The following is a 14,176-nucleotide window of genomic DNA, read 5'->3' on the forward strand; positions in this document are numbered from 1 at the left end:
ATGTTCAGATGTGTCAGTAACAAAGCGTCGGCCAAACACCGTGGAGATTTTAAGACTACAGTTCATATTCTGAAAATCCTTTTCGTGGGGTCTGTTGGGTTCTTTTGTGCTTAAAAAGTAAAGTAAAAAGCAGGAACACAACTTGTTTTTCTCTCAACTCATTTATATCCATGAGTCATCAGCCAGTGAGGACTTTGTGCCTGGCATATGGAGCCTACCAGTTTGTTCAGCACAGTCTCGTGGTTGTAGCCATAAATATGTATTTATGCATATTAAGGACCATTTCCCCGGGAAAGAGGATTTTCAAGCATCCTACAGGGGGAACATTAGCCTAATTAGCCACATTCTTTCTGTGTAGAATCAATGACCTATTATTTTAAAAAATCCAGTCAAAGTAAATTACACGTGTCCTCTGCTCTGTCAGTTTTGAGGTTGTTAAGGAGCACGACTATAAACAGAGACGAAAAGGAAGAAGTAAGGCTAAAAGAAAATCCTCCTGTGCCACAGTTCAGCCTTAACTTTCCTTCCTCCTCCGCCTCCTCCTCCTCCTCTACCTCTCTCATCCTATTCCCAGCCCAGACTTTCTTTTCATCTCCCTCTCACTCTCCCCCTCATCCTCTCTTTCACTGGCCCTTTTTGGACTCATTCTCTTCTGGGCTCAATCTTCTCCTCCTCCCCTCTGATAAACCTCTCAGCTCATCTTTCGCTCACTAATATCTCCTCCATACTCTCCCCTGCTTGATCAACTCCCCCCCCCCTTCAATCCTCCTTCTTCACCACCACTCCTTTCTTCTCCTCTTCCTCCTCCCCAGTCCTCCTCCTCCTCTCAGGTCCTGCTGGCCTACTTTGAGGCGGTCCACTGCCAAAGCAACCACGGTGAGAAAACGCCACAGTGCAAATGACAGAGAGGGAGACGGAGATGTGTGTGTGTGTGTGTGTGTGTGTGTGTGAGTGTGAGTGTGTGTGTGGCTTAAATGATGTTGCTATGAGTGAAAAGAGGAATCCCAGTCAAACAGGAACCTGGTGGTGAGTATGAAAGGGGAAGATGCATCAAGGAGGAGACACAAGGATCTTCTTGGTAGATTTGTCTGGGAAGCACTTACTTAGATGCGACTGGCAGTTAATTAAATCGATCAGTCGATTATCATTTGTCGTCATTATTTTAACAAAAATGACAAACAGGGCTTTCAGAGTCTTAAAGGCAAAATAAATAAAATGCTTTTCTTTGCCATACATGATGCAAGACAAGTCACTTTAAAGTGTAAAGGCCTTTTTTTTTAATACTAATTTCTGACATCACAACTAATCAATAAAATGACTTGAAGTCATTCAAGCCGACAGGTGAGGAAGTCCAAGTGTCTGCCCTGTGGCTCTCTGCAGCCTTCTGGAATCCCCAACGTAAGAAAAGAACCACCCGCCCATGCAACAACGCACATCTACTGTCCCGTCTACAACTTCAGGGGATGAAGAGAGAGAGAGTGGAGGTCAGGTCAGGGTGTACATGTAAATTCTTTGCTTTAAATCTTGCAAATATGAAGATGAAGAAGAAGAAATAAAGCACACCTGACGGAAGTGCGCATGAGAGTTATGGCATGAAAGGAATGACGCTACAAACCAGACGTGAATAATTCACAGCTAAAATGTTGTACAGTGCATTTCATTCAATATTAATAAAATGCAGACGACACATCAGATATTAAAAAGCTGAATGGAGTCGATCAGAAACTCCCTACAGTAAAGTCGTGTTGGTCTGGAAAAGCATGAATGGACATTTCATGTTTTGTGTATTTTTATGTCAAATGTTTCAGACAGTGAAAGCAGACAGGATAAGTGCACACGCACGCACACGCACACAATTTATATCTCAGTTCACACCCAGAGCAGACAGTTGTTCATACCTCTCATCGTATTATGTAAGACATCACCCCCCAGTTCACAGCTAGTGTGCAGCCCACTGACACAAACACACACTCACACACACACACAAACACAGACACAGAGACACACACACACACACACACACACACACACACACACAGGCAGCATGGAGAGATGCTATTGTTTTCATCCTACCTCTGCAGGTGTTGCTTCTCTCCGTCCTCCTCCTGTTTTCTTCTCTGTATCTTCTTCTTCTCGTCTCCTCGTCACCCCTTCGTCTTTCCTCTTCTCTGACTCGTTCTATCAATTTCTCTCCCTCCTGTCTGTACAGTGTCGTGCCTTTTCTCTCGTGTGTCTATTTTGCACTGATGCTGCAGTGGCACATAAAACACACCCTTCTGAGCTGTGCCTGTCTTCCCTCCCACCTTTGCCTCCCAGCTGCTCTCTGATTGGCTGCTTCACAGAGATGACATCAGCCTCTCTCTCTCTCTCTCTCTCTCTCCCTGTATTCCCCTGGTACCTCCCGCCCCTCCCTTCTCCTTTACCTCCATGGTACTACCCCCCTCCGCGTCTATTTTTACCTCTCTCCATTGCCTCTGTTTCCTCTCTCTTCTTTTCTTGTCATTTGTGTGATCGGCTGGTCGGTTTGTTAGAACTTCAGCCAATAAAATCTCGATTAACTGAATTGTAAAAAATAATGTTTTAATTTTTGACCAGAGTTCAGGGAGGAATTATTTCAGTTAAATTTCACTTTTTTTTGTTTCTCTGTCAATTTATTGGATACATCATTATGGCAGTTACACTTGATTACATTTTGGGGCTATTACAACAATGTTAATCACATCACCAGGAGTGTTTCTAAGGACTTTGGGGACCCAGGAAAAAAGGGACCTGGGTCTCCGACAGCACTCTCTCATCCATTCTCCTGATTTGTGGAGTTCTATGTAAAGACACATTTTGCAGATTGGCAAAATGGAAAAAAAAAATCACGTCATTGTTGTCAAACAATTAAAACATGAACATCGATAAAGAAATGCGTCCCTAACCATTTATTATTTGTGTATTTGCCCACATGAATGAATACAAAATATTCATTGGCTGTTTTTAAATCAAGGCTTTTCTGTTTGCGCTGCCTTTTATTGTGAAGGGAAAGAACTCTGTTCACTAATCTAACTTATGGAAGAAGACTACAAGACTCGACCACAAGTCGTGAATGCAAAGCGTTGCTTACACCTACCCTGCTCTAAATTTCACCATTTCGGTTTCTTAAAACAAGTGTGGATGTAGCCTACGTATCCTTCACCCTCTGTCATTCCGTCCAGATACATCCCCCCTTCTTCTTTTTCTTCTCCATCAGTAAATTGGAAATTCTGTTCTCTGGTATCAAGCCTAAAGGCCAGTGACACTCAAATGACATTTTGTTATCTGCCACACAGAGCAGACAGCCAAACACCCCCGCCCTTCCGCTGTGTGTGCGTGTGCGTGTGCGTGTGTGTGTGTGTGTGTGAAGAGGAGACATACAGAAAGAAAGGAATATGTGTGAGAGAGGACAGATGGACAGGAAGAGTGTCTGTGTTGAAGGGATTTCTTCCAATATAAAGTTGGCCGACATGACAACTCTTTGAATGTGAAGCCAAATCATCCGGATCGCCCCCTGGTGGCTGGCTGTAGTATGGGTCATAAACTCCGCCCCCTCCATGATTGCGGACGGGACATGGACCAGACAACAAAAAAAAATCAAAGTAAATGTCAAATTCACCTTCATATGCAGCCTAGAGAAGCATATTTCAGCTTTACGACAAACAGACACCATTTTACCTGAACTTACTGTTTCTGCTTTTCATGCAAACATGCAGCACAAAGTGCTTCACATTTGACAGCACGGAATAAATTTAAAGAGAGCAAATATAAAGTGTTTCAGAGGAAGAATTTCAGAGATAAACTAACCAAAAAACCCACATAAACGTTTTATTCAAAAACAAATACAGAAGACATTAAGGCTTAAGGGGTTTTTAGGTTTTGTTTAAACATTTCAACATAGCTGCCTCTCTAATATGTTTGGCTTGATGCAGCATAGTCACAAAGGGCTGAGGAAATAGGGGAAGTAGGAAAAAAACACAGTCTAGTGGCCTTCAGACAAAAAACAGGTCGTTTCCAGTACCGCCCACTCCTTCATCTTCATCTTCTCGTCTTCTTCTGCTCAGCAAATTAAATTTCCCTTAGAGACAGACTGCACTTCCATTATCTCCACAACCTCCACAACGACATCAGTGGTGGCCTCCCACTCCCCTCCCATTCCTTCCCTCCATCTCCATGTCGTCCCTCTCGCAAGGCTTAATTCACTTTCACAACCTGTGTGTGTGTGTTAAAATGCAGTGATCAATACAGCAGATCTCTCCTCTCTCATGTCCTTGTCTCATGTCTGGCATCGTCTAGGACATGTCATCAAGAATGTAAACGGCTGTGCGTACACACACACACACACACACACACACACACACACACACACTCACACACACTCTCTCTCTTCTCTTCCTCTCTTTCTTTCTCTCTCTCTCTCTCTCTCTCTCATTCTCTCGCTCCTTATGGATACAGTTTACCGTAAGTGTGACTCAGCCTCTCTGACTGGAATACAGAATACCAAGGAACTGCAGCACAAACACACACACACACACACACACACACACACACACACACACACACACACAACTTGTGGATTAAAGACGACCCGTCATCCCTGTCATTTTGTGTGATGGTGGAGTGAGAGAGGGAGATAGAGAGAGACACTGAGAATGAGGGAGAGAAATGGAGAGAATAAGCAATTTAACAGAATTAAAGAGGTGAAGAGAAAGAGCAGCACTTATGCAGAAAGCAATGAGAAGATGCATAACGGTTCACAGTTTTATTTAATTACACATCAATAAATCCTCGAAGGCAATTAGACCCATTAGGCTTATGAATTCTGCTCCCACTGCTGCCTTTGTTCTCCATGTAAAACTCACACGCATGGTTTCACTATTATCCTTATTCATTTTCCTGATGTCTAACCTGAACCCCATTCACGTTCAGCTGCTTTTGCTGAGCTGTGCGACAGAACTACTTTAATTTAAAGGTTAATCCAGATCTAGTTTAAACCCTATACGTGCCACCGCTGAAGTTTAAAATAAGCTGGACTTTGGTTTTAACCTGCAGCGTGGAACTCACGTCTACAACTTTGTGCAGCGAGAGGAATTATGCAGTAAATTCCTCCAAGACAATAAAGCCAAACCCCCTATACACCAAAATGTTACAAATAATATAATACAAAATAAGATATTCCTTTATTCGTCCCAAAAATTGTAACCTGTCCAAGGCATAGTCAGTAGATAAAGATGGGAGACGCGTCCCAACTTCCTCCAACTGTGCAAAAATGAAGCCAAAATATCCTGGATATACACGTGCTACCATGTGCTTTTGATGTTATGCAGTCAGTCTGTGAAGTGTTGATTGTGGAGATGAGATGAGTCACAGTATCGAGATTCCTTTAACATGCTTAAGTTAATATCTGTATAATTCACCACAATCTCTGCTAAATCATGTCATCAACAAAGTCTTTAGGATTTTGTCCCGTGGAAACCATCCAATAATTCAATCTGAACCAAGGTTTGGGTGGATCAATATACCGATGACAACCGTGCTGCTAATGTATCTTAAATGACCAATGCGTGACATGAGCATAGACACGTACCCTGAGCATCGACTCTCTTTAGATACACAGAATGTTTGAAAACTGAAAAATACTAAAAGAGCAGCGGTGCTGGGACAGGGAGATGATGTTGAGCAGAAGAGTCTCAAAATCATTAGTTCTATCGCTGCATGCGTCCCTGCATGTCCCCCACAGATGATTTCTGTGGTAACGTAACGTATCAATACCTGCTCACCGAGGTGGAGAAAAGATTTCCTCTTCACAAAGTTTGTCCTCTCGTGATGCACTGATGAAATCTCCCAACGAGCTCCTGCGGGAATCACTTTAACACATTTGGACAAACTCAGAGCGGTAATCTCGTTTTCTTTCGTCATTGACCAACGCAGTGAATCAATGTGAGCTGTCGGCTGTTCCCAATAAGATTACTGGAGAAGCAGACCAAAAATCAAACTGGGGAAAGACAAGAAGAGACACTGCTGTCCCCACCATGTCCCTCCCTTCCCATGCTGGGAAATCTGCACCGATATGAGTGCACCTCTGGAGTCAGTGTCTGCAGTGTAACAGGGAGGTTGGATTCACCAGAATGACACAATTAATTGAATGTAACAGTTGTGAATCAAATAATCTTTTTTCTATTAAATCAAGTCAGTGAAACAGACGCTGTATTTCAGCTGTGGTATTGGAGACACATTACTTGTCAGTCACACTTTACTGCATAACAAGTAGTTTTATTTGTAATCAATGACAGGTTGGACACCGCCACCTGCAGGTAAAATTACCACACTACAAGTAACCTGGCTCTTGAGCATTGTACACTGGAAACATACTATTTACAACATAGTATCAGACTGCAGCTGGCTGTCTGAATTTGGTATAAAAAATTAGTCATGAATTACACATATTCACCCCTATGGGTAATTTAGAGCCTCCAACCAATCTAACCTGCATGAGTTTGGGCTGTGGGAGGAAGCCGGAGTACCTTTCACTTTGCACATTCAAGCAGCCTGATAACTTCCTCCCAGAAACAACGGAAGCTTGTGGCTTGAGATTTGATCATAAACTGAACTAGTTCCTGTTTGTGAAAAGAGGTTACCTAACTTATGTTGATGAACAAAATGTCCATTCAACATGGAAGGTATTTTACCTTAAACGTTTCTTTTTGGGGCATACGGAGTTATGTGATGTTGAAGTGCATTTGTTGATAAGTTTTCCTATTATTTTGTCCACCCCATTCAAATCATTGGGGGTAGAATATACAGCAGTATATTCTACCCCCAATGTAAATCCCAATGTAAATCAACAGTTTCAACAAAAACTTTTGAAAAAGAGTATTGCTCTTTTTGCTCATACAAGTTGTTCTTTGTTTACAGGGATCATCAAAGTAACAGAGGTGGTTCATCTCACAGACGCCTGAAGGACAGAATATACAACATGCTCGTCGTCACCATGTGGGGTGTTTTTGGCCGAGCCAGTTGTCCTGTTCGAAAAATTCACCTGAGCGTAGGTGACTGTAGCTGAGTCGTCTTCAGGCTGGGAAAATAAAGACAAAAGAAAAAACAAACCAGAAATTGAATATCACAGAAATCTTATATAATGACACACCAAACAACAATGGTGAAGATTTTTCCCTTTTTTCTACAAATAAGTCCTTTGTTTTTCAACCCAAAAGGTCACATGTGCCATTGTGCAAAGCAGTTCCTGTCTGCAATGACACATTGTCAGTAGTAGTAGTAGTAGTAGGAGTAAACAGGTCAGAGGGAGAGGTCCTGTTTTCAGTGTAAAATCTTTGTCTTTCTTCAAAAATTTAGACCAGTCGACAACACAGCATCTGATTGGTACAAAGTCGGAAACAAAGCCTCTGATTGGTCAAAGTGTATCAAAGATGGACGGCTAGAAGTCCACTAACAGTAACAGTAGCATTTTACGTCTTGAAAAATGGGATAAAAATTATCATAAAAGTCATTCAATGTTGGATTTATCATCTTGGACATGTTTGTACAAAGTCTCTGAAAAGACAATGAAGTTCCAGGCCGAACTACAAATCTTCTGAAAGGACCACGATCGCACAGAAGCCCTGCCTGGAACGGCGCAAGTGTTGGCTTCCCGTCAAACCAAACTGTAAGTTGCTGGCAGAAACTGATCAAATGTTATGAGGCCTGTCATTTTTGGGCCTCGGCGGAGGTATGTGCTGTACTACTCCATTATAGATCATTAATGCTTTTACTTACTTTGTGCTGAGTAGTGGCAGCAGTGACGAAGCTGTTGTCGTCATTGACTCCTTTTCGTTTGGCGTGAGTGGCGTTCGTGTAAATGGGAGAGATTGCCTGCGGGAGACGAAGAGAGGGCTTTGGTTCGAGTTGATTAACGACTAGGTTCACAAACACCCCAAGGCCTCGGATTTCCTCAAACTCACCTCAGAGACAGAAGCCGTCTGTGTTTCCACAGGAGGCTCTGAAAAACATAACAGCAAGTCTTTTTAAACCAGACAGGTGCCTGTCGGTGTTGTGACAATAACAGCGAGTTACCATCTCCAGCTACAGGAGCAAAAGGACACGATAGAAGGTAAAGTAAAAAGAGAATCCATTAACATTCACTTTATCAGGTTTCACTTCAGAGTAGGCTCAGAATGTTGCATCTACATTATTGTCATATTCGTTGAAAACTGACATTTCATCCGTTTGTGCGTGTGTGTGTGTGCTAAATCTTCCTGTTGCCTCACCCTTTAGTTTTGAAGTCCTGTTTCTGCAGAAGCAGAGCGCAGCCACCGATAACAGGGCGACCATGACGGCCAGAGTCAGGCCGACAGGCAGCGCCAGATCTGTGGTAGTTTGAGGGCGACAACACAAACACTTCCTGATTGGTGATGATATAAATTTGAGGTACTGGATTCTCAGCTATGTGAGGACTTGCACACGGTACACATACATACATTTCATTTGGGTCAGGAGGCTTTTTCTAGGTACTATTACTTGAAATTTTAAAAGAGTGGGTATTAATCTTTCATCTACAGCGTGTGGATTGACCTGTAGTCTCAGGTTGCAGCTGGTCAGTGATTTTGGGGAGATCTAATAAAGGTGTGACTCTGGAGCTCAAACTCTGTGATGTTGTTGTGGAGGCTGACGGGCCTGAAAAAGGAAAAAAACATATCAATAAAAATAGATATCCTGATGATAGACACGAGACCATCCTTGAATTTACATGCAGCCTTGAGAAAAACAAAAGAACTGAAGATAGTCGTCAATGTGACTCATTGGGATTCAAATAACCAAGAGTTTGAATTAGAGCCTGGTCAATATGAGCCTTTCACAGACCTGTCGGTATCTGCGTTTGTTTGTTTATGTGTGCCGATACGTGCAGATATGAAAACTTATTTTACAGCATGAATAGAAAAAAAATCAGCCATTTGTTTAAATATTTTGGAAAAATAATTTCTGATTTCCGTATTCGAGTTCTTTATATTTGGTTGTATTTGTGTTTTTAGTTAGAGTTATTTATACAAAGGTTTATGGTTTAACTTAAAAAAATATCAAGCCTCAATGACATTTCTTCTGTCCTCAGGGTTTGATGACAGCATCTTGTCAAATTTGCCTTTTCCCAAAAACCCATATTGCTCAGACTCAAGTGTGCATTTGTGTGTGTGTGTGATTGTTTCGGTTTGCCAGTTATTTTACAGCCAATCTGTTGGTTTTAAAGGAGTGTTTATCAGTGTTCACCCTGATAAAAAATACAAGGCAAAGCTGAAAGACTAAATATCAGGTTCATTAAAACTGAATATGAAGGAACATTTGTCGTTCCGTTCAGTAGAATCTTACCATCTGTGACAATGACGTCAAAGTCCCTGTGTGATACTCTGTCCAGAGCACATCTGTACCGTCCAGAGTCCGACTCCACCAGCTGCGTGATGGTCACAAACAGAAATCCTCCTGTAGCTCCCGTCAAATATACAATTCTATACCTGCCACTCTGACCTGTGTCACCGGTCGTTTGGACAAGAACGTCCTTTTCACATTCCTCTTTACAGAAGTGCTTCGTCCTTCCAGACTGAGTAAAGGTGCATTCGACCGTGATATTTTCTCCACTTCTTTTATGGAGGGGTTTTGCTTCAGAAGCCTGGTGGCTTCCATCCAGCAGTGCTGTTGAGAAGACAAACAGTATTCGTTATCTGCACTTAAAGGAACGATAGGCAACACTGACGGCAAGTGTTTAAAATGGGAACTGCAGCTCAAATTCAAAATATTGGAGAGAGTCCAATCCTTCTGCCCCTTCCCACACCCAGCAGACAGACCTGTAACCCACCTGAAAGAGTGCACCTGAGGTAAGTCAAAGATTTCAGCCTTTGAGTCGTACGCTGTAGATTGATCAGCTTAAACTAACAGTCAAGTAGGAAATATTTCAACAGTTGCCAGCGAACGGTGAAACTTTTCTTCAGACCCTCAGACACAAGAAAGAGAAACATTTTTCATGAGTTTGAGTTGAAACTCACCATCTGTGACAATGATCCTCAACTCCACGTACAGCATCAAATAGGTGCCCAGACCACAGTGGTATGTTCCGGAGTCCGACTTGGTCAGTTGCGTGATGGTCACAGAGAGTTCTCCCTATTCATATTCGATGCTGTATCGGCCACTTTTAGCTCTGTCTTCTGTAGTTTCAATGAGAATATGTCCTTTTTTACATTCTCCCAGACAGAAGACCTTCCTGGTTCGAGATACGGAAAAAGAACACTGGACTGTGACCTCTCCTCCTTCAGTGGCCGAGTAGACGAAGATCTCCTCATTGAAGAGCGCAGTGTTTTCATCCTGCAGACCTGCTGAACCCACGGACAGTTAGTTACTTTTTGTGCTCGTAAATGATATTCCCTGCTTCACATTAACACAGATGCACCGAGTCTCGCTGGAAGCTGCCTAGTTCAACCACAGTCCGCGATTGAGGGTCAAAGATTCCAACAGTAAGAAAATGTTCTTCTTTAACATATGGCAGAACCAAAAGCAAATTAAGAAAACATTATCAATTTGACGACACATGCTGCAAATACGCCGGGGCCATAGGAAGCATAAGAAATGTAATTTGACTGTAGAGTTCACATTCACCCATTCACAGACACATTCATACAACAGTGAATGTTATTTCCACACCAATGTGTGGATTTCAACATGCTGTGACTTGTATGTTTATATTGAACGGTAGGATGTGATATCTGTTTCACATTTAGTGAAGCCACAACAAGCTCTTTCAACAGTCACAGAGTTTGTTGTGTTCCGTTGTGAAGCAGACATCTTTGGAAAAAAATTATTGAACGTGTACTTTAGGTTTTGTCCATGTCCCATTTACAAACACGGGGTTTGCCGATACAGCAGCCATTCATGAGGGGGTGATCCAGATGATTTGGCTTCACTTTTGGGAGCTGTCATGTCCATCTTTTTATGCAGTCTGTGGTTGAAACCATTTAATAGGAGGAGAAGATACTGAGGTATAAAAATACTATGATGTTGGTTTTATAACAAGAGATTAACGAACAGTTAAAACACAGACACGGGATTGAACCTGGGAACATTTGAGCCTTTAAGTCATTTCAGAGTAAATTGTAAAAAATCCACAGTCTTGGTTCTGTGACAAAAATGCATTTGGAAGTTTGCCTGTGGATGATGGGGCTCCTGCTTCACAACAGTGTGAAGAAAATGCAGCTGTCCTTCTGTACCTGACTCTGATCCCCTGAGCAACTGTGCATCCGATGAAGACAATGTAACAACGAGAGAAAGTGAATATACTCACACAGGAAGAAGCAGCAGATCAAAATGTGACAGGCTTTCATGTTGAGGCTTCAATTGTCCCTAATGCAGCTTCTCTACTTTCTTCTGGTAAATCAGGAACTTCTTCAGTAACTTCTCTAAATGACTAAATGAGTCCCTCCCCCAAACACCGCACACACCCAAAGCCCCACTCTCCTCCCCCTCTCCTCCCCTCTCCATCACCCTTTATGTCTGCTGCTGGGCCTGAGTCTACCTGCACCTGCATGAAAAGAAAATGTTAGGCAGCCAGCTTCTCTGTGGGTGTTAATGGACAATATGACATCTATCATATAAATATAATTTATATTGTATATCAGTGCACTGGGGCTGCACGGTGGTGTAGTGGTTAGCACTTTCGCCTCACAGCAAGAAGGTTCTGGGTTCGAATCCCGGTTCAACCAGGGCCTTTCTGTGTGGAGTTTGCATGTTCTCCCCGTGTATGCGTGGGTTCTCTCCGGGTTCTCCGGCTTCCTCCCACACTCCAAAGACATGCAGAATGGGGTTAGGTTCATTGGAGACTCTAAATTGCCCGTAGGTGTGAATGTGAGAGTGAATGATTGTCCGTATCTGTATGTGGCCCTGCGATAGGCTGGCGACCTGTCCAGGGTGAACCCCGCCTCTCGCCCAATGTTAGCTGGGATTGGCTCCAGCGACCCCCCGCGACCCTTAAATGGATAAAGCGGTAGACGATGAATGAATGAATGAATCAGTGCACTGATTACTTTATTAAACAACAATACTATCAATGCAGTTTTTTTGCGCCTTCTTATAAAGGAATCCTATAATTTTGGGGGCTGAGTATTATCATCATGATAATTATGTTAAAACTTCTGCCAGATGTGTGTCTCCTCATGTCGCTGGCCTCCCCAGAGGAGGACGAGAACATCAGGTAGAGAGAAGGGGAGAGGAATAATTCATGTCACGTTGGAGAAATATGAAATATGAAAAATAGGATAAATCACATGAAAGCTCCCTCAACCTGGAACACATACTCAGAAAGATTGTGATAATTTTGGCATACGACTTGCCCACTTTGGACACTAATGCACATCTGGGGTGCATTGGCATGTGGATCTCACTTTTGCAAATTGTTATAATTTGAATAAATAAATAAAAGAAACAATGATTATACCAATTTGACCACTGCTTTCAAAGATTAAAAAACTTCTATCAAATAAAATCAAAGAAGGCCTGACAAGCTCCAACGGAGGACCAGCAGATGGCAGAATTTGTCTTTTAATGTGCTGATAGCGAAAGACAAGGATTTCTGCTTCACTGAGAACGTTTGTTTTCAACAATGTATAGTCAGACCTGCAGAGAACAGACCAGGGTCTTTTGGACCCAACAGGTGCCCTGCAAATACAGAAAACAAAACCAAATGACTGGCAATGAATGTTATTTAATAGTTGTCCAATGACCTCAATGACATGCTGACCTCAAGCTGTCATGACGGCTCCTCCTCCATGGATCCAGCCACAGGTTTAAGGTTTAAAACTTTACGCTCCGCTCCCGTACGTCCCATCACATTCCTCTGCTCAGGCTCATGAACTAACAGGCTTAACTCAGGCCTGTCATCGCTCTGAGTTCAGTATTAGCACAGACGGCCGCTGTGCCGCTCTGTGATTTTGGCACACTGCACTTTACGCACAGGCAAAGTGGGACTCCTGCAGGTGGTGCCACTTCCCAAACAGCTTGCCTTCTGTAAGTATGAGGCTTCATTTCACCGTGAACGCCAGCAGCAACACAAACCCCTCCTCTCCCTCTTTTCAGAGGTATTTTTCAAGCTGTTTTCAAACTTGATTTTCGTATGGTGATAAAACTAAAAGACATGTCGGCGCCATGAACACTGGAAAAAAAGATATTCCAATAAAACGATTCCAGTATGCGTGGTGTGGTGTGAATGTGTGTTGTCGGGTCAGGGCTGATCCCAGTTCAGCCCTGATGGATCAGCTAATGTTCTCCTGGCTCTGCCTCCGACTTCCGAACAGTATCTTTTCCGTCTCTCTGTGTCTTTAATAGCGGCTGGACGGGCTCAGGCTGGCTCGTCCATCGCTCTGCAGGAGCTGCAGTGAGACGTCTCCGTCTGTCAGCGGTGATTGATTGGTCCTGTCACCATGGCGACAGTGAATTAAGGAGCTGCTCTGATGTTATTACTACTTCCTCCATCCACTGTTCTTTCATCCAAGTTTACCATTCTGTGTAGTTTTATCCTTTCTTTCTTTCTTTCTTTCTTAATTCGATCTCTGTACATCTCTTATTTTCTCCTCGGCTGCTTTTATATCCCTCACTTTCCGCATTCCTTCCGCCCTTAAAATTGTCAATGTTGTACCATTAAAAAAAACAACAACTTTCATACGGCTCAGTTTCTTTCATTGCTCTTTTATCACCTCCTTCCTGCTCTCCCTCCTCCTCCTCCTCCTCCTCTTCCTCCTTCTCTCCCGGCTGATCCTCAAACTCCCTCAGCATATTAGTCACTGTGCCGAACCATCTCCTTATTCCTCTCTCTCCGTCTTTCACTTGCCCCTCAACCCATCACTCCATTGCTCCCTCTCTCTCCCCCTTCGTTAGCTCTGTGGAAGAGGGATTTGGTTCAGTGCTGTTATACTGACTGGACATGGAAAGACGACTCTGTCAAGGCTGCAGCCCTGCTGGTTTCTCCTCGAGGCTGCTGTGTTTACTGGGACAACCGTATTAAGAAGGAGCCGATTGAAATCTTTTGACCCACCGAAAATTCCCTGCTCAGGGGATAGTAATTTACAAATGTACAGAAAACTCTGGGACGGGGTTTGCAGTGCTTAAGATGCCTGATTGGTCGAGTACTCCA

The 14,176-nt window shown here is 43.0% G+C and overlaps 2 protein-coding genes across 5 annotated transcripts in view; both read right to left on the reverse strand.

Moving 5' to 3' along the window:
- The window catches only part of LOC118317358 (neural cell adhesion molecule L1.1-like), a 35,119-nt gene extending 32,829 nt beyond the window's left edge, over positions 1-2,290 (reverse strand). For all 3 annotated transcript variants that reach the window (XM_047331072.1, XM_047331071.1, XM_035645986.2), the window contains exon 1: positions 2,074-2,290. The gene's annotated coding sequence lies outside the window, so the exon portion shown is untranslated. The remainder of the gene's footprint in view (positions 1-2,073) is intronic.
- A 2,475-nt stretch (positions 2,291-4,765) lies between these two features.
- Positions 4,766-11,554, reverse strand: LOC118317449. 2 transcript variants are annotated; one of them, XM_035646141.2, is made up of 8 exons: positions 11,336-11,554; positions 10,047-10,370; positions 9,376-9,696; positions 8,587-8,688; positions 8,283-8,381; positions 7,977-8,014; positions 7,792-7,887; positions 4,766-7,093 (listed from the first exon to the last, which is right to left on the reverse strand). In XM_035646141.2, the coding sequence occupies exons 2-8, from the start codon at positions 10,081-10,083 to the stop codon at positions 6,959-6,961; spliced, it is 828 nt and encodes a 275-aa protein (XP_035502034.2). In that variant the 5' UTR covers positions 10,084-10,370; positions 11,336-11,554; the 3' UTR covers positions 4,766-6,958. The 2 variants fall into 2 exon arrangements, with proteins under 2 accessions (XP_035502034.2, XP_047187280.1); XM_047331324.1 differs by having other exon boundaries at positions 10,047-10,373.
- Between the last annotated feature and the right edge of the window lie 2,622 nt (positions 11,555-14,176).

The sequence above is a fragment of the Scophthalmus maximus genome, chromosome 3, assembly GCF_022379125.1.
Source record: "Scophthalmus maximus strain ysfricsl-2021 chromosome 3, ASM2237912v1, whole genome shotgun sequence".
NCBI classification, from domain to species: domain Eukaryota; kingdom Metazoa; phylum Chordata; class Actinopteri; order Pleuronectiformes; family Scophthalmidae; genus Scophthalmus; species Scophthalmus maximus.

Coding starts and splice junctions, on each gene's coding strand:
- LOC118317449 (XM_035646141.2), bottom strand. CDS start 10,083: ATGCTGTACGTGGAGTTGAGGATCATTGTCACAGATG. Junction 9,697..10,046: donor GAGGATCATTGTCACAGATG/GTGAGTTTCAAC, acceptor TCTTCTCAACAG/CACTGCTGGATGGAAGCCAC. Junction 8,382..8,586: donor GCTGCAACCTGAGACTACAG/GTCAATCCACAC, acceptor AAACTACCACAG/ATCTGGCGCTGCCTGTCGGC.